The 24,282-nt window shown below is 44.9% G+C and overlaps 1 protein-coding gene across 4 annotated transcripts; it reads right to left on the reverse strand.

The window, feature by feature from the left end:
* Positions 1–5,659: 5,659 nt before the first annotated feature.
* On the reverse strand, positions 5,660–21,257 carry Lax1 (lymphocyte transmembrane adaptor 1). 4 transcript variants are annotated; one of them, XR_010044475.1, is made up of 6 exons: positions 19,942–21,256; positions 16,782–16,891; positions 16,094–16,204; positions 15,444–15,523; positions 9,782–12,142; positions 5,660–6,574 (listed from the first exon to the last, which is right to left on the reverse strand). XR_010044475.1 is itself a non-coding variant. In XM_063239935.1 (6 exons), exons 2-6 carry the CDS (start codon positions 20,025–20,027, stop codon positions 11,336–11,338), a joined length of 1,194 nt encoding a protein of 397 aa, XP_063096005.1. In that variant the 5' UTR covers positions 20,028–20,131; positions 20,468–21,257; the 3' UTR covers positions 9,482–11,335. The 4 variants fall into 4 exon arrangements, 3 of the variants coding, with proteins under 3 accessions (XP_063096005.1, XP_013013274.1, XP_013013276.1); XM_063239935.1 differs by lacking the exon at positions 5,660–6,574 and having other exon boundaries at positions 9,482–12,142; positions 19,942–20,131; positions 20,468–21,257; XM_013157820.3 differs by lacking the exon at positions 5,660–6,574 and having other exon boundaries at positions 9,482–12,142; positions 19,942–20,128; positions 20,468–21,256.
* Positions 21,258–24,282: the final 3,025 nt, after the last annotated feature.

The raw sequence follows: 24,282 nt of genomic DNA on the forward strand, positions 1-24,282 counted from the left end.
AACTCCTTTCTCTGTCCTCAATTAACCTACTGGCTCTTTACCGCAGGATGCAACAGCCTGTGCTTGTTAAATGGTTTAAGAATTGCCTGGCTGCTCATTTGATTTTCTCTCTACATACTGTGAACTCAGGGAGATCAGCAAAAGTGTCTTCTTTTGTCTCCCAGTCAGATTTTATTGGTACATTTTAATTACACATAAAAATCACATTCATCATAGAGAATGTGTACCTGTACGTGATAGCTTTGATTCATTTTTTTCCCCACTCTGCTGGTCTCCCTTTAACCCCCCTTCCCCTTCCCATTTACAGAAACTTAAGCAACTAATGTCTTGGTTATCTTCGTAGCCCCAGTTCCTGAATGCGTGCAATGTTTTTGAGTGAATGGGGGTGAGGAATCAATGCTCAGCTTGAGTGTATAGGTTTTGAGGAATTTCTTAGAAAGGAGTTTGAGTGATTAAAAACAGAAAACCGCTGTTTCTTGTACAGGATAATGACATGACAAAGTAGACTGGAGAAAGATGTCTGAGGGTGAGAAATTAGTGTCAACAATAAAACTTTAGCAGACTGAGTTTAAGGATGTTGCTGATGTTTATTAGCAATTCATGAAACATGTAGCATCACAACTATGAAACAGAAAGAAGCTCATGAGCTGCCGAGCAAAGAGATGGGCTTTATATATCAAAAGGCTGAAAACAGCAGTCATGGAAAAGGAAACAGATTGGTCATTTCAAAGTTACTTTTCTTTGAGGTTTAAAGAGAAGGGATTTCCTTATCATGCCATCTCAGCTGGACTGGGCTGTCAATCTGAAAGTTGGTAGCTGTCTTTTTGAAAAACAGCCTGTTTCTAAATTCAACCTGATTATGTAACACTCAGCACAAATGACTTTCAGTTCCAGTCTGGTGTGGTTCACTGGGGCCTACAACCTGTAGGAGCTGGGTCCAAAACAATGGCCTCTGGTAAATATCACTGGGCATCTGGTAGTCCTTGAGAGTAATTTGTGTATGAAGAAATCAGGGCTCAGATTAGGTCTCTGGCCCTGGAGTGGGTAGAAAAAGCCATAAGGGAAGAAGGGTGGGTTTCTGGGGGCAGAAATAGGCAATAACTATCATCTATTGAACAACTATATCATGAGTGTGCTACATGTTTTTATAGGATTAGCAAGAGATTTTGGCTGGATAGAACTTGGGCTCCTGCTTAAAGAGTTTAAGAGTGCGCCTTTGCCACTGCATCTATTTGCTTTTGGGGCTAGTTGGCGGATTTTGGTGGAATCCCTTGTATCTTTGTGAACCACAGATTTATGCAGAAATTGGCGCATTCCACAAGACAAGGAACAGAAACTCTGATGCCATGAAAATTGAAGGCTATATAAACACATCTGATGAACTGGGAAGTTTCAGCCAAAGTTTCATTTAGGACAAGATAATCATGTTCTCAAAAGGGACATATCTCCAAGAGTAAATGATTCTAGGGCCATTGAATGAGACTCAATTCGAGGCTCATTAAAGGGGAACCCATTTAATAGTATACGCGATATGTCCTGAGCATGAAGGCAGAAAGAGGGAGGAGTCTGTATGGATGAAATGAATGGTTTGTGTCACTTGGATGCCAGACAAGTGGTCTTTGCTGTGTGGGACGGCCTGACTGGGTTTACTGTAGATGGAGTGCATTTCCTTTCATTTCTGGAGAAACATACAGAACCCCACATGAAGACCTTTAGGAAAATCAAACCAAACCAAACAAAAAGAGACGTTTAGGTGTCAGTCAACTAGTTTTATCCCTCAGGACTTCAGGAATTTGAGCCAAAAGCTTGACACTACTGCTGTAACAGGTTTTCAGCTCTCCTGAGCAGTGGATATGTGTTTCCATTATTAGCAGTGCTGGCAGGTGCTGGCGCCCAAGGCTGGGGAACAAGCCAGAAGGCATAAGTAACTTGGTTTGAGTGTCGTCTCCAAAGAGCTGCTGGGGACTAAGTTTTGCAGGGTAAAGCTCAGGAGCCTGGAATAGCAAGCAGTAATCAGGAGTATTTGTAGACTCACTGTTGCCATGGGGATTCTCAAGAGCAAGTGAAGAAGATAACCCCCAGAAAAGATCATAACTTCTCATAGTGCAACAAGTAGGGGCTCACGAATACTTGGAAATTTATTAGAAGTGCAAATTCTCAGAGCCAACTTCAGATCTATTGAATTCGGTTTTTGTTTTGGTGGTGCTAGGGCTCATGCCTGTGGCCAATCACATGCTAAGCAAGTGCTCTACCACTGAGCTACATCCCTAGATTTTGAAAACTGGAGTTCAACAATCCTTCCAAGAGAGTCTAATAAATAATAAAGTTTGAGAACGAGTGATAGAATGAAACTGCAAAAATGAAATGATTTGCACTCAAACCATTGATATCTTTGGTATCAGTGGTCTATAATCTATAATCATCAGAGCAACCTATCTTACTGATGGAGAAAATGAAGTCGCCATGTCATATATATGCTGACAAGCCCACAGAACAAGTCCTTGCCCTTTCTTACTTAGTGTTTTAGTGTTGTTGGCCACGGATGACCACTTGTCCTTGGAAACAGTCTTTTCCTGGCTTCTTTGGTTACAGCCTACCATGGTCTTACTCCCCCAGTTTCAGGCATTCAGTCTCTTTTGCTGACTCTTCGTTCCATCTTCCAGTTATCAGAGCCCCAGACTGAGATCTCTGTCACCATATTCCCTCTATTCTGACCCTAAGGGAACTCTTTTAATACCATGGCTTTATACACTATTTCCCCTGACTAACCGCTCCCTTAAAACCCATCATTTTGATCTAATTACCTACCTGACATCTCACTAATTGCATCTCTCACTTAATGTGTCGAAAGCAGATGTCTTCATCCTCACCCCACACCTCTGTACCCCTGTCTCCCTCATCCCAGCAAATGGCCTACCAGCTACTTATCTACTTGCCACTTCCCCAACTCAGAAGTCACCCCTGATTCTCTAAAGCTTGTCAGTTCTCTCTTCAAAACACACCTCAGTTCCACCCAGTTCTCTCCAATCCACAGCCTCTACTCTAGTCCAAGCCACTATCAAATGTCTCCTGGATGGCTGTTAACTTCTCCTAACTAGCTTCCCCGCTTCCTTTTGCTCAGGGACCAGATCATATCACTCTCTTGGTTAAAACCATGAAGTGGTTTCCTGCTGCAGCTAGATTTCTAACCCAGATGTCTTCTGTGGCTTGCAGAATACTCATCGATCTGGTACCTGTCTCTATTTTTCTTTCCCATCACTGGTCATGCAGCAGCAGCAGCAACAGTAGCGGCATTGGTCAATTTGTTCTCCTTTCTGCTCCTCAAACACAATGAAACTCTTTCCTGCCTCTGAGTCTTTGAACTTGTGATTCCTTCTGGAATGTTCCTCCTTAGTGGTTAACCTATCAAAGTTCTTTCCAGCCTTCAGGCCTTATCTCACTCAGAGAGCTCTTTCTTTTCCAATTATTCAACCTCATGAGTCTGTTTTCTTCATAGCGCCGAGCACTTATCACAATTTGTAATTATTCTACTTCTTGTTAATCGTCTGCCTCCTCAATGAATCATATGCTCCTCACAACAGTTATTTTCTGGCTCATTCATAGTCATGATGTGACTGAAAAAATGCAGTTTAAATCATTTTTTAAAACTTATTATAGTAAAAGACACATCGCCATTAATCCTCCTCAAAATGCTCTCCTCACTTTGAACACACTTATCTCATCATTCCTGCCACTTTCTGAAGCAGTTCTGGAAGTTTTCTTTTGTGTCATTAGTTATGCTGTTATGGTTGTGGTAATGCCCTGAGTCAGTTCAAAACATTCACCTTTTATGCTCCTTTTGACTTGTGAAATGCTAAAGGTTACATGGTGCCAGATCCAGTGAACAAGGTGGATGGTTTCTGTGAGCTGCCTTTCCAGTGGATGCCATGTGGTAGCAACATCTGTGGTAGTCACACCTCGTGATCAGACATTTATAAAGGAAGATGCTCATATAGCATTCACCATATATTTTGATCATATCTTATATAGTACCAGAGTCCAGAATAGGGACTCTAAATATTTGCTGAATGAGGGGCCCGGGATTTAGCTCAGTGTTGTAAGTGCCTTGCATGGCGAGCACGAGATCATGAGTTCAATCCCTGGCACCAAAAAAATAAAAATAAATAAATAAATAAAAATTTGCTGAATGGTAAAAGCTAAGTATCTTTTCAGTCTGGTTTGTGTCTCTATGTCATATTTGTTGTAAGGGCACCAGTCATGTGTGAGAGGCAAAGAAGCACTTATTTTACTAAATATGAAACTTGATGACCAGACAGCGGCCCTTCCAGGGGGAGAACCAGAAGCAGCTCCTGAGATCCCCGCCATGTTGGAACTTAGGACGCTGGGAAGCCAAGCAAGCACCTCCCCTCCCTGGTAATCGGTGGCAGTGTGGCAGACTGCAGCTCTTCTAGGGGGAGAACCAGCAGTGTCTCCTGAGATCCACACCATGTTGGAACTTAGGACCCTGGGAAGCAAAGCAAGCAGACTGCCGGTCCCTCCAGGGGGGAGAACCAGCAGCAGCTCCTGAAATCCATACCATGTTGGAACTTAGGAGGCTGTGAAACCAAACAACCAGCCTGCCTCCCTGCTAAGCAATAGTGAACCTACTGATGCACAGCCTAGAGTCAAATATCCCACTTCCCCTGCTCTCCCCCCCCCCCGCCCATTAGCAAATGGGAACCAGAAATCTGAGCGTCTCCTGGGAGGTTGACCATAGCAAGTAAGGGGGCTTCCTTCTACCATCTCTTTGAAGGCAAATATTTTTATTACTGTTATGCTCTTTTCTGATTAATGGTACTGCTCTATTCAATATTCTGTTTTGATAAGTTCTATAGTGTTCTATATTTCATCTCAATTTTATATACGTGATTGAAAGAACAACTATTATAAAGATAACAAAATATACTGTGATACCTATTACTGTTATCCCGGTAACCTGCCGTGAAGTTCTGTACCAATTTCACTGTATGATCTTAATTGGCTTTATTCTGTCTTGTTCTGGTGTATACTTTCAAAATAAAATTTAAAAAAATAAACTTGATGACAATATGGTGTAGACATAGAAACCTCTTTGATAGACTTTGGATTCTATTTCTTTCCACATTAACATCCACAGAAGTGTTTGTCTGTGGAATGAGATATTTGTGAAAACGTATCCCGTAGTGCTTGGGGAAGTATGATGACAGATAGGACATAGATTGGGTTTAAGACTTTTGAGCATCTGTCAGTCCTACAAGAAGGATTCATCAAGAGTTGTTTACCTCAGCAGTCAGACCTCCCTGCATATGGCCAAAGTGTCATGAGGAGAGTGAACTTTAAATGCTTTCCCCAGTGCTGGTTCACACAAGTGACCAGCTGGCACAGGGAAGGAAAACAGGAAAAGAGCGTGATAGGTTTCTCTAGTCATTTGTGTTTCTTGAGATACCATTGTTTTCTTTCTGTGTTGAAAGCAAGTTCTGGTTTGAGTTGTAAGTGTGGCCTCTGGGAACAGTTGGGGTTACTCAGCTGTAGATATAGCATGCTTACCTTATTGTCACTCTGAGCCTTGGTGAATTTCTACAGATCATGAGCATATTGGTCAGTTTTCTCATTGCTTGGGCGAAGTGCCTGACATTCACAATTTCAAGGAAGAGAGATTTATTTGGCTTGTGGTTTCAGAGGTCTAGTCCATGGTCAGCGACTCCATGGCAGAAAAATCAAAGTAGAAGGTCATAGAAAGATGCTCTCTTCATGGAAGACAGGAAGCAGAGCCCAAGAGAAAAACATCAGCAAGAGATAAGTCTTGCAAAGGCACACTGCTGTGATTCACCTTCTTCAATAAACTCCGCCTCCCTACAGCACTTTCTGCTATAAACACCAGTAGATTAATCCATGGGCATCTCTCCAGAAGTCTCTTATTCAGTTCAAGCAAACAATTAGGATTAACTGCCACCATGGGGCCCCCAGAGACCTCCAAGCATGGGGCACTACAAACATTTTATGTATAGAGGGGGACAGGAGTGCTGGACATGCACATTGTGTGCATGGTGTCTCCATCATCTCAATAGATTTCACTTATAAGACACAAGTTCAAAGAGAAGAATTTCTTTCAAAGCTAAGGATTTCAGGTCAGACATGGTGGAGCCCACCTGTAATCCCAGAACTCTGGGAGGCTCGGGCAGGAGGAGAAGAAGTTTAAGTCCAGCTTGAGCAATTAAGCAACTTAGTGAGACCTTTAAAAAAAAGAATTTAAAGATACTGACGGCTCTACCTAGGTTCATGTCCCTGCACAGGTCGCTTGTCTGTGAGGCTGGCTCTGATGGCTGTCATGTGAAGAGCCTCAGGTGCCTTCCATTTAACTCCAGCTTGGGGGGAACAGGCCACTGGCCCTCTGATTTAGTGTTTCTGGAAACGTTTGCAAGTTTTCGCTGGCTGTTGGTCCACAGAAGAACCAGAAATGACGATAAATTCTATGAAAGCAAGGAGCGATCAGGAAGCGAGATATCTAAAAGGAGCACGGCTTGTCTTCTGCTCACAACTGCAGGATGGGGTCTTCCTGAAGGAAGGAAGGAAGGGTGGAGAACTTAGCAAATCTTTCTGTGGTATGTTAAACAATATTCTGAACAAGGACACAATCAGTAAATACAGGTTTCAATATTAATTCGTGATTTTTAATTAAGGAGTCAGCAACAGACTTGCTATCTTTATATCTACTTTTCTGTCAGCTTCTAATCTTGAAAGAATTTCCTCATAGATAACATTAGCAAACATATGAGACAAGAAAACTGCTCAAAATTTCCTGGAAACAAATGCAAGAAAACAAAACTATAAAAGGAAAGAAAAATGAAAAGTTAATAAAAAGCTTTCCATTGGTTTAGCTGTAAAAGTTCTCAGAATAAGAACTAAATAGGGAGGTTACTCACCTAATATGAGACAATCAACTGTTTATTAATATTCTTAATTTGGGAGACCGTATTTGAGTGTAACTGGCTTATTGAGCTGTCCAGTTTATTGGGGCATAAACATGAGCTGGCTTAATTTTTCCAGGACCTACTCCCACCTCACAGGTTGTACTTTTTTTTGGTTGATAGATAGTTCCTGAGAACTTTGTTAAAATCTAATCTTTTTCTTCCTCCTACTACTGTGTATGAATCCAAGCCCTTGACACTGAGTTATTTACTTGTATTCTTTTGTTTATTTATTTGTTAAGAAACAGTCTTAGTACGTTGCTAAGTTGCCCAGGCTGAGCTGGAACTTGGGACCCTCTGGCTTTTGCTCCCAGGTTACAGCTGTCTATCACTGTGCCTGGCTTGAAGATCTAATTGAGAGCCCGTTTTTTCATTGCGTCTTAGCTCTGAGAGTTCTCTCACAGCGAGATTTAATATTTTGACCCACATACCCTTCATTTTCATGCCTGAGAGGAAGTGCTCCTTGTGATCAGCAGTTTTGTCATCTCTGCATTTGTTGCTGCTCTGGCTGACCCTAACTGGCCACTGGAACTGAGCTGCACGGTGCTATCCGTGCATTCTAAGATGCCAGCCACTTGTGGGGTAGTGGTGTGGTTTTACTCATAAGGTTTTTGACACCAAATATTTGGAGTTTTGTTTCCACACCAGCCAGTTCTCCAATTCGCCCAACACTACTTGGATGTTCTACATTTGAATTCAATTCTGGAGTTTGTGTGGCCCCTACAATGTCTCTCAGATGTGCCCCCACTTCAAACCCATCAAAAGTCTCAGGTTGCCACCCATACTTCTGCCAGGAATGGGGGACAAAACCCAACATTTTTGATTATTTGTTTGTTTGCTTGATTGTTTGAGGTAGGCTGGCTTAAACTCCTTCTGTAGCTCAAAATGTCCTTTGGCCTTACAGCTGGCCTCAGGCTCTGTTTTGGTTACTTTTCTCTTATTGCTGGGACAAAACACCTGACACCCAAAATGAAGGAAGGAAAGGTTTATTTTGCTGTTTGTGGAGGTTTCAGTCCATAATCAGCTGGCTCCACGACAGGGTGGCATGGCACTGGGGCAGTACTTCAAGGCAGCAGCCAGCAAAAGCAGCCAGAGCAAAAAAGGTACTGGGGAGAACAAGCCTCTTCTCCTCCCTTAGATTGTAAGCAGGCCAAACGCCTCCCCCACAAGGTGTAGCACTCACACCACCTCTGTGCCCTCCTCTTGCACAGAATGAGGATATTTACAAAGTAAGAATCCTGGCTCCATGCTGATTCTCTTAAACTTCCAAACTTCTCAAGTTGACACAATGTATCAACCATAACAGGCCTTCCACCAAAAATCTACCTCAGGCTTCCACCAAAACTCATTTATTATTATTATTTTTTCAGTACTGGGGTTTGAACCCAGGGGCACACTACCACTGAACTACATCTCCAGTCATTTTTACTTTTATTTTTATTTCAAGACAGTGCCTCACTAAGATGCCAAGGTTGACAATAAGCCTCCAGTACAGCGGGGATTATAAGATGTTCTATCGTGCTTGACTGCAATATTTGTTTTCTTTGATCACAGAGAAAGAATCTGGTTTCCCTGAAGAACTGTAGCCACAATAGTCATCAGATTTCTGTAACAATCTGTTGTCCCACCCAGGTACTTGCAGTGCCACCTCGCGTGGTCTGTGTATCCCAAGTCATACGGGACCTCCGGCTGTGGCACCATGCAGAAGCGGCGCCAGTGAGACCGCCAACCCCAGGGTCTGTGCCCTGCTCACATGTACTACCCCTGCCACATTCCACGGGGCGGGAGCAGCTGGCTCACAGCAGCCTCTCCTGATCCTGGCAGCACTGTCCCTTCCCCTCTTCTTGGGCGGAGGGTGATGGTGACCACCTTAGGGATGGAGACAGTGAAGAAGGAGACCTTCCTCTTTGTGACCAGGCTCAGTCACCTCTCAGCCTTCTGATGCACTGCCAGGAAGTAAGGCCTGAGAGGCTGGCTTTTCATTGTCCACTGGTGAAGAGTGTGAATTTTGAATTCAGCATGTGAGGTATTTTATAGTTAGAATCCCACAGCAGAAGGAACCTCACTCAATATTTTATGCCACCAAGTGACAGCACCAAGTGAGCTGTAATCCAGCCCCTTGGGGGTGCTGAGGCAGGAGAACTGGCTCGTATGGAAACAAACCCCCAAATATTTGGTGTCAGGTTTGAGCCCAGGATGGGCAATTTAGCAAGACCTCATCTCAAAAATAAAAATTAAACAAGGGCTAGAAATATGTCACAGTGCAAAGACCCTAAGTTCAATACCCAGTGCTACCAAAAAACAGAAAGAGAGAAAGCAAGATCACTGAACCACCTTACTAATCATCAGTTGTCAGTAATCTGCCTTCTCTGGGGCTCTAGCTCAGCAGCACAGCACCTGCCTGGCAGGCACGAGGTTGCGAGTTCAATTCTTAGAACAGAATAATAATAATAATCTGCCTTTATGTTGACCTTGATGCTAGGAGCCAAGGTGAATACAGAGTACATCAGTATATTTTCCAGCAGGCAATGCAGAAGGAGAGGTTGGGCATATATGTTAACAAAACAAAGCAGAAAGCTCGCAATACTTGGGACAACTACACAAACATAATTTATGTCGAATCCATTTGTGGAGGGAACAAAGACATTTCCCCCCCTTTATTTAAATGGGATGAACCCACATGTCTCCCCCTTCACCTTTATCCATATTTTAAAGTTATTTTTTTTATCCTGAAATACTTTTAGATTTATGAAAGCTACAAGAATAATTAAGAGCGAGTTCCTGGATACCCTTACCGAACTCTCCTCTATGCTGACGTCTTCCATACCCATGGACCAGTTATAAAAGTGAAGGACTTAACACTCGTACAGTACTCCTAGCTAAAATACGGACGTCTTTTAGCTCAGCAGTTTTCCCAGTAAGGTCCTTCTTTGTCGTAGCCGTTCCAGGATCCAGCCCGAGCCGTCATTATGTGTTAGTCATCGTGACGCCTTAGTTTCTCAGTCTTTCACCTCTTTCTTGACCCTGACACTTTAAATAGATCTGATCAGGTTTTTTGTACCATGTTATATAATTTGGATTTTTCTGATGATAAGGCTGGGTGATGAGTTTTGGGGTGCTATTCATCATCCTATCAGGGGCCACATGATCACAATGTGACTTGCTCTGATAAGTTGATTTCAGTCCCTTGGTTAAGGCCACATTTCTCCCCTGTAAAGCCCTGTTTTCCTCCTTCAGTATTCTATTCATTAGAAAGTGTCACTAAATTTAGCCAGCACTGAAGGGGAGGGGAATCAAACTTCAAGGGAAATGTCAAATACTTTGTGGATATGTGTTAAAATCACCACAGTAATGAATAAATATTTTCAAGATTCTTGGAAGCTAGGCAATGTTTTTCTTCTTCTTCTTTAATTTTTTATTTTTTGCATTTTTCCTTTTTATCGGTACCAGGGATCGAACTCACGACTGCCTTCTTACAAGGCAGGCGCTTATGCCGCTGAGCTAAATCCTCAGCCATTTTTCTTCTTCTTAAAGTTTCACTAATTTTAGTGTTCATGAGCGGATTTGGCTGCAGCACTTGTTCTGTGGTATCTCATGGTGATTTTGTGTTTCCCTCATTCTTTCTGTACATATTTGGAACTCATCTATTTTATTTATTTAACCTTGTTCTAGCTTTGTCTTTGGGAGCTCTTTCGGTTGCTCTCTGTCTCTCTGTCTTGCCCTCTCTCTCTCTCTCCGTCACCTTCTCTCTCTTCTCTTCTTCCCCTCTCCTTTCCTGCCTGATGTACAAGCTCATCCTATATTCCCTGTCTCAGCCCCTAGACCTTTTCCAAGCAGCTCTGGCTACTTTGACTGGAGCATAGCATTTAGAAACCAAGAGCTTCCAAGTACTCTTAGCGTAGAGAGGTAGGACACACATGTCCTTGCCCACAGCTTTTGTAAAATGGAAATTGTCCAATCCTACCCTACTTCTTCCTTCCTTTGCCTGGATCACAAAATAATCTACACTCGTGCTTTGGAGCAGTGTCCATTAGTGAAGGTAATTATTTTAGCCTCTGCTTCCACTATGCACTAAGCACTATCTTGCTTTTTATTTCTCAACAGTCCATTCCAGCAGTTTCAGCAAAAAATTCTGAGGGCAGTGTGAGAGACAACCCATCTTTGGAACTGCTTTCCCAAACCTTTACTTTTATGCAGCCTGTTATCTCCCCACTTCCTCTCTGCCCTGGTTGGCTTGACCAACTGAATCCACTGAAATAGAGTGCTTGGGCATCTTCACTAGACTGCACCGGCTAAGGACCAGCAGGGTGGGCAACTCCCTGAGGTGGTCCAGCTGGGTCCCTAGGTGCTCACTGGTCAGGAAGGAGCTGAGAACCAGGCCCCTGCTCCCAGTCCCTGCCTTCTGACTCAACAATCAGCACATTCTCATAGTCGTCCGAGTCTTCATCTGACATCTCTTCTCCATGTGTCATCTGACTGTTCCCACTCTGTATGCATGGCCAAAGGGCCACATAACACCCTGAAGACAGGGATCTCCTTGTGACAGGTTGGATGCGGGTCTCTGGACCATCTGTCCCACCCTCTCCACAGTCTGTGGTTGAAGACATTTCTTCTTCCTCAACCTGCTGCGTGCTTCCATTGGGAGCTGCTGCTGGGACATTTACATAATCTCTGTAGCTCTGAAAATCCACCTGGGGCTCCTTCTCCTGAACATCTCCAAGATCCAAACCTGTCATGTTGACATAGTCATGGGAGGTCTGAGAAGAACCTTCCCCATCACTGACTGGATCGTTGACCTCAGTTTCTGGAGACCCAACACTGGTGCCATCATTGGTGTTACCACAGCTCTCATGTCCTTCTTCATTAAACTCCAGCTCTTGGACATGTGGAAGGACAAAGACATTTTCAGCTGGGCTGCTTGTAGAAGTTAACATTTCCGCAGTCTCTTCTTCTGTGGGCACATTGACATAATCATTTAACTCCTCTGAGGATACGCTCGAGCCATCCCTGGAAGCTGTGACATTGATGTAGCATGCTGAGGGAGGGAGGTTCCCACACGTCTGGGGCACAGTGGCATTGTCATAGACACCCACCGCATAGCCCGCAGTGTGGATGTAGACGCGGTGTCTCTGGAGGATGTTCTCTGCTTGAGAGGACTGTGAGGAGAAGAGAACATAGTAAGATTGGAGCCCAGATGTGGCCAAAGCCTCTGTTCTGAGCACCGCCCTGCTCTCTGTCCCTCAGTCCCTCCCCAGGAGAAAAGCTCCACAGCTCTGAGATCACAAACTGCAGGGTTCTGGATGCCAGGCAGATAGAAGGGAAGTGGGCAGGGTTTAATGGAAGCAATCGTGCATCACAAAGTTGACACTCAAATATCAATAGCCTTCCTGGACACCAAGAACAAATTCACTGAGAGTGAAATCAGGGAAATGATACCTTTTACAAAAGCATCCAAAAAATGAAATACCTAAGAATCAATCTTAAAACGGATGTAAAATATCTCTACATTGAAAACTGTAGTACTCTGAAAAAGGAGATTGAAAAAGATATTAGAAAATAGAGGGATATCTTGTGCTGTTGGGTAGGAAGAACTAATATACTGAAAATGGCCATACCTCCAAAACTGTTACACAGATTCAATGCAATCCCAATCAAAATTCCAATAGCAAATCTTACAGAATTAGAGAAAATCCTAAAATTCATCTGGAATTAGAAGAGAGAATAGCAAAGGCAGTACTGGGCAACAAAGGCAAGACAGGGACATCACAATCTCTTACTTGAAATTATACTATAAAGCTACTGTGATAAAAACAGCATGGTACTGGCAAAAACAAAACAAAAAAAACCAGACCTGGAGATGTATGGAATAGATTAGAAGATGCAGAAACAACTTCAGACACACTAAGCTATCTGATCTTTGACAAAGGTGCCAAACACATTCACTGGAAGGAAGATTGCCTCTTTAATAAATGGTATTGGAAAAACTGGCTTTCCACATGCCAAAGATTAAAACTGGACCCATATCTTTCACCATGTACTAAGCTAAAATCAGAATGGATCAAATATCTTAATATTAAAACAGAAATATTAAATCTGCTGTAAGATAGAGTAGATAAATGTGATGACGAACTGCAGCTGTGTGGGGGTGCAGTGTGGAGTGAAGTGGGCAGTGTGGGAGTCTCACACAGCGGAGAAAGCCTGCTTCCCTGGAGGACACTGCAAGGCCACACAGGGTTGACTGAAGGCACAGGCTTTGCTGCAGACCAGGCTGCAAACCCCAGCCTCTCCACTTGATATCAAGTGAGCCTGAGCTCTTTTCCGATCCCTCTGTGCCTTCATTTCCTATTTTATAAAGTGATCACAGTCATAATATCTTCCTTATAAGGTTTGCATGAGGGTTAAATGGATTACTAGCTATAAAGTGGGCTCCTGGCACTTCGAAGACCCTAAAAACTAACTGATCCTGGTGGTGTACACTTGTAATCCCAGCTACTCAGGAAGCTGAAGCTGAAGGATCACAAATTCAAGGACAGCCTGGGGAGTTTAGAGAAACACTGTCTCTAAATTAAAAAAAGACTGAGGGTATAATTCAGCACTCTCTGGGTTAGATCCCAAGGAGAGGGGAAAACAACACAGCCACAGCACCAGAACACTGGAAAGTACTCACTCTCATAAGAGGAACAGCTGCTAAGCAGACGCGGCTAGTTCTTGCCACCTAAGGACGATGGTTTCCAGAACTTCTGACATTTTAAGAAAACCTGAACACCTGGACTTTCAAGGTGAAATGTCTTCAAGTTTTAAACACTGGAACTGATTTAAAAATGTTCTTCAAGCACTATGGAGTCCAAACCAGGCAGTCTGCAGTTTAAGCTCTAAATGCCCCCCACCCCGCTCCCTGCCAAGGGACCACTCAAGTCTTGGCACTGGCTTTGGCAGTGGCGTTTCCTCTTCTCTGCCGTTTCTCAGGCACTCAGACTTGTGCCCAGAAGAGGTGACAGGCGAGAGCAGAAGCCACCAAGTGGGAGAAGGAGGAGGCAGCAGTACTGCTGGGTGGTGGTGTAGCTGCCGAGCCTGCGCCCCTGGGTAATGAGGAGCCGAATATCCCCAGGCTCTTCCTCAGAAGGCCACAAAATCAGGGGGCTGAAGGTTAAGCAGATCAGCTGTGTATTTAAGAAAGTCAGCGCCCTGATCTCCCAAGTCTGTCCACTGTCTCTGTACCGATCATTGGGATAGTGGCCTTCAAATCATGAAACACCCAGAATCAGGGTTATCAGCTGTGACGCTCCTCGTGTAACCTTCATGGTTACCGCTGCTATGGTTTGAATGCACCTCCCAACCAACGTACATGTGCCGGAACCTTAGTACCCAGTGCAGCAGTGTTGAGAGGGGGGACCCTTAAGAAATGGGAGGAGTGGGCCCCCGAATTCAGCATATGTGCTGCTGAAATAAGCACAAGAGTGGGTTCCTCAGAAAAGAATGAGTCTCTCTCTCTCTCTCTCTCTCTCTCTCTCTCTCTCTCTCTCTCTCTCTCTCTCCAAGTTATGATACACCAAGGAGGCCCTCAACAGACACAGCCTGTTGATCTGAGGTTTCCCAGCTTCCAGAATGGGAAGCCATATGTTTCCGTACGTTATAATTTACTCAGAATGAACCAAGACATCCTCATGTGATCACTTTCTGCATCAGCTTCAGTGTTCAATGACTCACTGAGATTTCTGCTACTGAACATAATAGAAGCAATTTAACACAGGCCTAGAACTCCTACAGCAGGTTTTTAAGTATTTTGAATATAAACAGCATTGGTGGGATAGTTTTGTATCCTCCTGGGGTGACTATTTTGAAGGGAACGGCATTCATTTAGATAAACACATTATAATGTCTTTGTAAAATAATCAATTTCAGGTCTGACATTAGGTACTTGAATACATGTGACTTTAGGGGGGTATTCTAATACTGGAGATTGAACCGAGGATTCTTACACTGAGCTACATTCCCAGTCTTTTAAATTTTTGTATTTTGAGGCAGGTTCTTGCTAAATGACTAAGTTGCCCCAGCTGGGCTCAATCTGTGACCCTCTTGCCTCAGTCTGCAGAGTGCTGGGACTGCAATTGGGTACCTCCACATCTGGCCACAGGTACCTTTCTTAAAACCTTGAGCACTGGCTCCTGCCTCTCTTAATTTTTGTCATGTGCAGTCGGCAGATCATGAGATTAGTTGTCCCGATTTATTAATAGGGCTACAGGGCAGGGCCAAAGCAAAGTGCGGTCTGTGGTGAAAGCAGATCTGAGACCCAGGCCTCATTTCCTCAGTGCTCCTGCCAGACACCTGTCCTTGGCTCAGGGGCCTTGTCCTTTCATGTAACTCTTGTCTTTTTTGTGTGTTTCTGGAGATGGAATCCAGAGCCTTGTGTGTGCCAGGCAAGTGCTAGCCCTGATCTACATCCCTGGGCCTCCTTACCACATGCTCAGGGCTGTCAGAGGTCCTGGAGATGAGGCTCTCAGCACTGAAAATGCGGATACCTCTTGACGGATGCCTCCCTGAAATGACAGAGATGAGTTCTCAAGATGGGCAGTCTTCTCAAGACTTCTGCCCAAACGGTCCCACATAGTGGCTGAATGTGGCATGTCTAGCCTGGGCCCTGATGCTCTGTGATGAGAGGGTCAGAGCTACTGGGAGGATATGCTGTGGGCCGCTGTGGATGCCTCCTTGGAGGCTCCCAAAGAGGGACTCCCCGCCCCCCCATCCTCTCCCAAGAATGCCAGCACCATGGTCTCCTCACAGGTGATTTCAGTGTCTGAGCACTTGCTCTCTTCTGCTTCCTCAGCACTAAGAAAACCAAAGGCCAGAGTCCAGCTGATTTTTCACTGCCTTCTGAGAGGGCCCTGCCCCCCGGAGATGCAGCCCACAGCCATTCCAAAATTCCACTCCATTCCATTCCATTCCATTCCATTCCATTCCATTCCATTCCATTCCAATTCCAGTGCTCAGAACAGTTCCAGTGCAGAACTGTCTGGAAGCATAGAGAGAATTGCTTCCAAGTAGTGACAGGTGCATTCTGGAAGCAGAAGTTCAGAACATCAGGGCTCCACAGAGTAATAGAAACATACCTAGCTCTTCTTGTCGGCGAGGCAAGAAGTCGTAAATATTTTTGGCCCGTTGTCTGGGTTGAGGCAGGGTCAATGAGGGCATGCCAGTCACTCGGAGGTAAGGAACTTGTCCTGCAAGGTGATAGGAGAGATGGGAGTCATGGAGGGGTCAGGTGCACAGAATGTGGGGATGCATGGAGACAAGATGGTTCCTGGAAGTATTCCCCACCCTCCCAGGTAAATAAAAAATGTATTTTTAGACTTGAGCTAGAAGAATTTCACTGTGAGCTAGAAGGAATAGGACACTAGGTAGACAAAAGCAAAAGAAGTAACTGGATGTAGGGGAACCAGAAAGTCCTAGGGCCACAGCTCAAGACCAGCGTGTCAAATGATGTGATGACTCCCCAATGCGGTAACTTATTACTGATGGTGCACCCCCATAATCCAGCACTCTTAGAGTTAAAACAGGAGAATCACAACTTTGAGGACAGGCTGGGCAATTTAGTGACTTAGTGAGATCCCACCTCAAAGCCTCAAAGTCAAAAATAAAATAGTTGAGGATGTAGTTCAATGAGAAGGTCCTGCAGTCAGTCTCCCATTCCACCAAAAAAAAAAAAAAAGTAATGGCTGGAAAACAAACTGGGTATCAATGCCAAGCTATGGCTTGCAATGCTAGTATGTTTCAACTTGGTGCAAACAAGAGACTCACGCTTCTTCCTTTTGTTCCAGTTCCACAGGATGCAGAAAGCTGTGATGATCAGGAGGAGGGCAAGGAGTCCTGCAAACCCAGAAAGGATGCCGCTGCTCTGGTCTTTACCCCTAGAAGAAAAACCAAGTTCTGTTGTCCTAGCGGGCCATAGGACAGTAGGGATGGAGGTTGAGGAAGACATTTCCTTTAGGGCATGGAGCTTTGCAACAATCCTACCTAACTTGGTAGTTAAGGAACCCAGAAACAACAAGTAACATGTCCAAGACGATACAGGTAGGAGGCACAAAGCTCAAACGTGAGTCTAGGCCAGGTACGACCTCAAGGTCACGCTCTTCCCTCCTTCCCACACCATCCTCCCAGTCCCAGTCAAGTCAAAACCATCTGCTCTGCTTTCCCCAGTTCCCCACTCTGGGGCCTCCGGGTTTGCTTAGAGGAGAAGATTACCCAATTCCCAGGGAGTGGTTCCGTGACAAAGGCCAATTTGTATGAACTGGAGTAACCCTAACTTGTGTAGCCAGTGTCCTAGCAACACCCAACTGCTATGTGGAATTTAACCAATCTGAGTTCTGTGCTATCTGGCAATTCCTTGGCCGGGCTGGCCTTACTCTCGCTTTGCTTGGGTGTTGAACAGTACCCAGATGACCACAACCCCAAGGGGCTATACCTACTCCAACAGGAAGTGGCTAGTGGAAGATAATGGCAGGAGCTGGCAGCTGAAAACAGGACACCTATCAGGGAAGCCTTTTGTCCTCCTGAGCTCTGGGGTTATTTACTCAGCTTGCTACGGGACAGTTCCACCAGCTTGCCTGACAGACATCTCAAACCAAATCGAGCTCCGGTACTCCCTCCCCAGACGTACTCTTCTTCTCCTGCATCTTGCTGTTCAGTGGCATAGTTGAAAATCTCCGTATGGTTCTTGACTGCCTTCCTTCATGTCCCAGCACATTTTGTCTGCCTTACCCTGGGCATGGGCATCTACCCTATCCCAGTCACCACTTGTTCCTCCACTGCCACCAGTGTGGTTTCCACATGGACACGGCCATGGATCTTCCTAATGGCTCTCTTGGCCTTTACGCTCTCCCCACCCCCAACACACCATCTTTACACTGTGACAGCGATCGCTGAGAGCACCCAGTCAGATCTCGTCCCTCCTGTGCTTGTCACCTCCATAGTGTCACACCTCAAAGTTTGTGGTCCTCACCCTGAGAGGATTTTATGGCACCACAGGACCTGACCTCCGCTAGCTCCTGACCCCTTCCCCACCACTTTCCCATGGACATGACTGGCAGCGTGCCTTGCCCTTCCACACCCGGATGCAGCACAGTTTTTCTCAGATCTGCCTCTCCCCCCTGGACCACTCCTCGGGCAGCTGTTCGCTGGCTCATTCCCTCATCCCATTCAGATCTCTTCCGAAATGTCACTTCCTCAGGTAGGACTGCCCTGGCCACGGTTCCCTTAATGCTGTTCTATTTTTTTCTTCAAAGAACTCTACCTGATTGATACCATATTATACCTTCCTGTATTTATTTGCTTGTCATCTGACACTCCTCTGATCATAACCTTCAGGATCTCTTGGGCTTGGCTATCTTGTTCACCTAGTGCCTTAAACAGTGCCTGGAACTTGGTAGGAGCTTAGTGAAGACTAATTAAATAAGTGAATAGGTGATATACTTCTACTGCTACTACCACCACTGCCACTACTAATCGTAATAAAAGAATGACCAGGGACATCATTTTGAGGGCACTAGAGCAGCTATGGAAAACAGTACAGAAAGTCTTCAAAAAATTAAAATTAGAACTATCATAAGCTCCCGCAGTCTCACTACTGGTTATATATCCAAAATAAAGGAGACCACTCCCACGTCTTTTGGGAGATGTCTATATGCCCATAATCACAATGGCATCAGTCAATGAAAGAAAAAAGAAAATGCAGTACACATGTACTATATGTACACAATAGAGGGTCAGGAATATAGCTCAGAGGCACAAGTGCTTGCCTGGCAAGCCTAGTATCAAAAACCAAAAACCAAAAACAAAACACAAAAACAACCCCCCTCCCCAAAAAACCTACACAATCAATACTGTTGTCAATTCACAACAGCTGAGGGGACTCAAAGGACATTATGCTAACTGAAGTAAACCAGGCACAGAAACACAGATGCTGCGTGACTTCACTTAGACATAGAATCTAAAAAAGTTAAACTCATGTAAGTAGAGAGCAAAATGGTGGTTACCAGGGGATGCGGGGGTGAGGGTGCAGAGATACTTATCAAAGAATGCAGAATTTCAGCCAGACAGACGGAACAAATTCCAAAGCTCTATTACGCAACATGGTTTTGTTGAAAACAAGGTATGGTCCTCCCGACCACTGTTTAGTGTAGATTTCAAGCATTATCACACACATACACAACACATACACCATAGTAGGTGAGAAACTGGGTAAATTGCTTAGTTCAAGTTAGCAATTCCACCATATATACATATTTCAAAGCAATGCTGTACACAATGAATATATTCAAGTTTTGTCAAGTGGAAAATAAAATTTTAAAAATTAGTTTTAGGGAAAAAAATAGTTTTAGGGTGCTTCATGTTTCTGACAGCTTTTACGAATTTATTCCTCCTCATCAATGCCCACATTTACCTGCAAATAACATATGGTTGCTCTGGTGATAACGTTTAATTCCCCAAATGATAATAATTTAAGATTTTATTATAAATGATTTTTCTTTTTAACATGGTCCTGAAATATATACCTATGTCCCTAAAATTTCCACCCCTGATGGATCTCTTTTGTTTGTATGAGATTTGAAACCATTTGCATTGAATTTGCATCTACAAGTGGTTTGGTGAGATTTTATGTTCTAAAGAGACATTTTATTATAACTACGATTACATTTTCCACTTGTGGCAAGATTTTAGGATCTAAAACACACTGGGAAATCGGGCCTTTTGTTTCTATCCTGAGAGGAAGGTTTGGGGACAGAAATCTGGGCTCAGAGGAGAGAAACCAGCCAGCAGTTCTCCCTCCCACAGCCGCTCTTTCCTCAGGACCCCATGGCTGGCTGTGAGGGCAGCAGCTCTGCTGGGCTGGACACTCTGGACTCGATGGGCTTAAGTGTCTAACCAGGGGGGAGGGGAGCTCACCACCCAAGTCACTCACTCTTCCAGGCTGCTGAAAGTCACCATCCGAGTGCTGGTGTCCGATGTCCTCCTTGCAAGGTCTGAAGGGGCTGGGGTGACGGCCATCCTCCGGGGGACCGCTGCAGTCCTCTCTGGCTTTAGGCTCTGCTTCTGATGTCAATCATGACCGCCATGCAGAGTGTCTGCCACTCTTCCTATGTTGCTGGCTCCTCGGAGAAAAGGCAAATTGGATCGCAGTTTCCAAACACGCACCTATATTTTTAATTTCTAGTGACTCATACAAGAATGACGGAAGACCTCCTAATCAGCACGGTGGCAAACACTCCCTAGCACACCTTTTTATTCTCAAAATTTCTTCTTCCTAGAATCTTCATTCACCAAAGTCCCTCACAAAAACAAAGTCTTTGGTTTTCATTTCTTCATTTCTAAAGCTTGGTTCCTCTTTTATTCTAGAATCTTCTTCCCCTCAACAGACTCTTTACCTTGAATTTGCCATGCCAGGCTGAGTTTTACTCAGCACACAAAAACCACAGGTCTGGTCCTACCTGGGGTGGCCCCAAGGCCTGCTGTGGGAGGCAAACACTATCAGGTGCCAGGCTTCCAGCGCGAGGTGGCTCCTGGACAGCTTTCCGTCTCCGTCTTCCGCTGGAAACACAACTGGCACGGAAGGACAAACTGCCAACAGGCCCGGGAGAGGCTCTATGAGAAACTCATCTTTCTCCAACCTCGGAGGCAGAGCGAAAACAGCAAACCGCCTTGGCAGAATGGAAACAGCGAGTCAGTGGCAGGAAGCAACACCACCAATGTGCTAATGAAGCATGGGGCACAGGAAGTGCTGCGCGGCTCTTGATAGATCGAAGAAAACCTATCTTTGGCCTGCTGCTCCTGGCCTTGCCAGGTGGGCTGTGGTGCATGGCGAGCAAAATGGGGCAGGGAGAGGGGTCGGCACTGCCCGCCCTTGGGTTTCTGAGCCCTGCAGAGAGATTTGTAAGTGTCTAGGGTCGGAATGCTTTGAGCAGCTCTAAGGAGCTCCTGTATCTGATTCAGTGGCAGAACACTCAGAGGGGACAGGCTTTTTAAGTCTGCACTTTCTAGTTTCTGTTTCCTGACTGCCATGGTTGAGGGGAAAAAAAAATCTACCCTTTCCAGGTGCTATGGTAGAAATGGTCTAGGGCTCACACCCTGAGAACTAATGTTCTGGAAACTGCCTACAAACAGAGCTGAGGCCAGTTAGCAGAGCCTTGGGGATCCTTTCTTCCCCCTGCTCCTCTGGGCTCCCAGCTGCAGCTCTGTTCTGCTGCCAGGGCTCTTCTGCAGACCCAAGTAGTGTGCCATGGTGGAGTCACCACCAGGTGGTTCTCCCCAGGCTCTACACAAAATGTCCTGAGCTCTGAAGATTGTTCAAAGTTTGTTTCAAACTCTCCTCCATTTTGCCCCTATTCATCCTTAGAAACACGACATTTTGGGAGTCTAACATGAAAAGGCTTCTAAGACTGTCATGAGGCTGGGCGTGGCAGCACATAACTATAATCCCAGCATTCTGGAAAGCTGGGGCAGGAAGATTGTAATTTCAAGTCCAGACTGGGCAATTTAGTGACTTACTGAGACCTTGTCTCAAAATTCAAAAATAAAAATAAAAAAATTTTAAAAAGGGGATAGGGGATGGGAGGCTGAGGATGTAGCTCAATGTGAAGGTCCTGGGTTCAAAACTTAGTACTGCTTTAAGGAAACTGTTGTGAGGATGCTCTCTGATCTCACTAATCTCAAGTGAATGACAGGGACATTGGTGCCCTTGTCACCAGTCTCTTTCAGATCTCTTAGCGGTACATACCCAACATCCTCAACTTCCCCAAGCCACAGTTCTGAGCTGCATCATCCAGGCTCTCACTGGGCCCTAGAGGGCTACAGAATGGCCCTGGCCAGCTCTCTTGGAGCTCTGCCATCCCAGGCCTTCATTGCCCTCTGTTCTAGGACCCTGTCCTGGCAGAAAGAGACATGGCTTTGGAGCAGCTGGTTTGGGGGCTGTAACCTGGGTTTCTGTCCATGCATCTTTTGGATTAGGTCTGAGCAAGAACCAGGATATGTCTCAAGACCCATGGCATGGGTGACTGGTGGCTGGGGCCAGTGTTCTAAGCCACTGGAAGGGTAAAGGACAATGTATGAGCCAGGAACTTGGCAAATGGTGCCAAGGCAGGTAGAGAGAGCCAAACCTCAGAATCCTGACTGCTACTTAAAAAAACATTCTTTCCCCTAAACCACTTCCCCCTGCGTGATCATATCAGCCTGTTGCAGTCAGATCAGTCATCCCTTTCACTCCTGCCCCACACCTGATGGAAACCACTTCCTCAGGGGGTCCCCTGCTCAGGCTGCAGGCAATGCCCCAGGTTTCTAGGTCCCTCTAGCTTACTCCCTTCTCTTCACTCCCCATGGCACAGAACCCAGCCCAAAAGATTCATTAAAATAAAATAAGGTCCCAGGATAAGTCGTCAGAACAGTAGAAGGAAACTATTCATCCTGGGAAAGAATGTATGTTTTAAATCTGATCCTGTGAGTGCTCATTTTTAACCATTTTTAATGATTTTAGGGTTTACTGGTGATGTATGATTACAAAGTAGTAAGACTGGTTTCAGTAGACCAAGGTAACTTTAGTAGACCAAAATAGCTTACAAGGTAAGCAAAGTTCTCTGATGGGAATATGGGACGTGCTATTGCAGCATTGCTGCTGGTACCAAAGACTTTTTCCAAAGTCCTCTTTGGAAAGACAGAAATGTGCTAACAGCATCTTCTGGGGTCTACATTCTCACTTACCACCTGGTAGATCTGGGGTATTCATCTTTTGTTTGTCTGTTTTTTGAGACGAAGTCTTGCTATGTAACTTACAATCTTTCTGCCTCAGCCACAAAGCTGGGTTTACAAGTGTGTACCACTGTACCTAGCTGCTGCTAGCACCTTTAATTCAGTAGCACACATACCTTGTGTGAGCCTAACCTACAAAATGTGGACTCAGGCAGGTTTAATTTTTTTGAGAGAGAGAATCTCATTATGTAGTTCAGGCTGGCCTTGAATTCACAGGGATCACCCTGTCTCAGAGTCTCGAGTGCTGGGATAATGGGTATGGTACCCCCTGTCTCAGAGTCTCGAGTGCTGGGATAATGGGTATATACCCCCAGTTTCTATTGTATAGATAAATTCTGTGTTCTCCAGACTATAGTTTTGTGCCATTTGTACTTATGTATTGTCCTGTGCCACTGTACCTAGGTTGGCTATTTCTTTGCAGTTGTCTCCTTGGATATAAAATGACAATAAGAATTCTTGTGCAATGCTATCATGAAAATTAATTGGACTAATAGTGCAAAATGCACAATTTAAGTCTTGGAGTGTCTGAGAGCTCATTAAATAGAGACTGCTCTATTATCATTATGACAGAAATCTCATTAACATGTACTTAGTGGGCCGCCCGCGGGGCCTTTCTCTCCTCACCTCCATGCTGCCTCTGCCTGCCATGCCTGTGTCTCACTTCTTTAGTACACACTGTACTTACAGGCATCTCCCAGTGCCAACCCTAGGCCTGGGCTTTTCATGTAAAATAGACACAGCCCTTTCCCGGCAGTGGTCACTCTGCTGGCCACTCCCTCGCAGGTACTCTGTGTTCCAAGTACACCTGGCTCATTGTTACTTTGTACTCTGGACTTTTGCACAGATTCCTTTACTTTATTAGTGGCTTGTTTTTCTCTTGTATAAATTCCAATAAAGTTACACTGTGTCATTTTATGCTGGTCTTTCCTGGATTGTGAGTCTTAAAGTGTTTTGTGACACTTTTCTTGGAATTTCTTTTTCTTCTGAGGCCTTACTGTGTTGCTCAGGTTGGTCCTGAATTTGTAATTCTCCCACTTTGGCTTCCCAAGCAAGTGGGATGACAGAAGTGTGCCACCACACAGTTCTTCAGTTACTGTGTAAATTATTACAAAGATTGTCATTTTCTATGCAAATTTTGTTATTAAAAAACAATGTGGCCAAGGCTGCTTCTTTTGTGAACGTTCCTCTTTTCTGTCCTCCACGTTGCTGGAATTCTGGGGTTCAGAGTCTATCTCCCCAAACAGACAATGAAACTCTTGGGGTCTGAGGCTGGCTTTTACCTCTACATCCCTGGCAGCCAGGGCAGTGGCTGGAGTTGCCTGGCCCTCTGAGGACTAGATGCTTGCTGCAGCCTCAAGTCTGAGACCTCCACGTGTGGCTGGCGGAAAGACTCGGAATAAATCCACAGCAGGTCTTTTTTCGTGCTGTGTACTCAGCAGCCCAAGAATAATGCAGCTTCCTAGGAGGGGCAGCCGAGCTTCAGTGTTTGGTCTCCTTTGCCCTG

Source organism: Cavia porcellus, unplaced genomic scaffold (assembly GCF_034190915.1).
Source record: "Cavia porcellus strain 051 isolate PalLab524CR breed Dunkin Hartley unplaced genomic scaffold, mCavPor4.1 scaffold_29, whole genome shotgun sequence".
In the NCBI taxonomy this organism is placed as follows: Eukaryota; Metazoa; Chordata; class Mammalia; order Rodentia; family Caviidae; genus Cavia; species Cavia porcellus.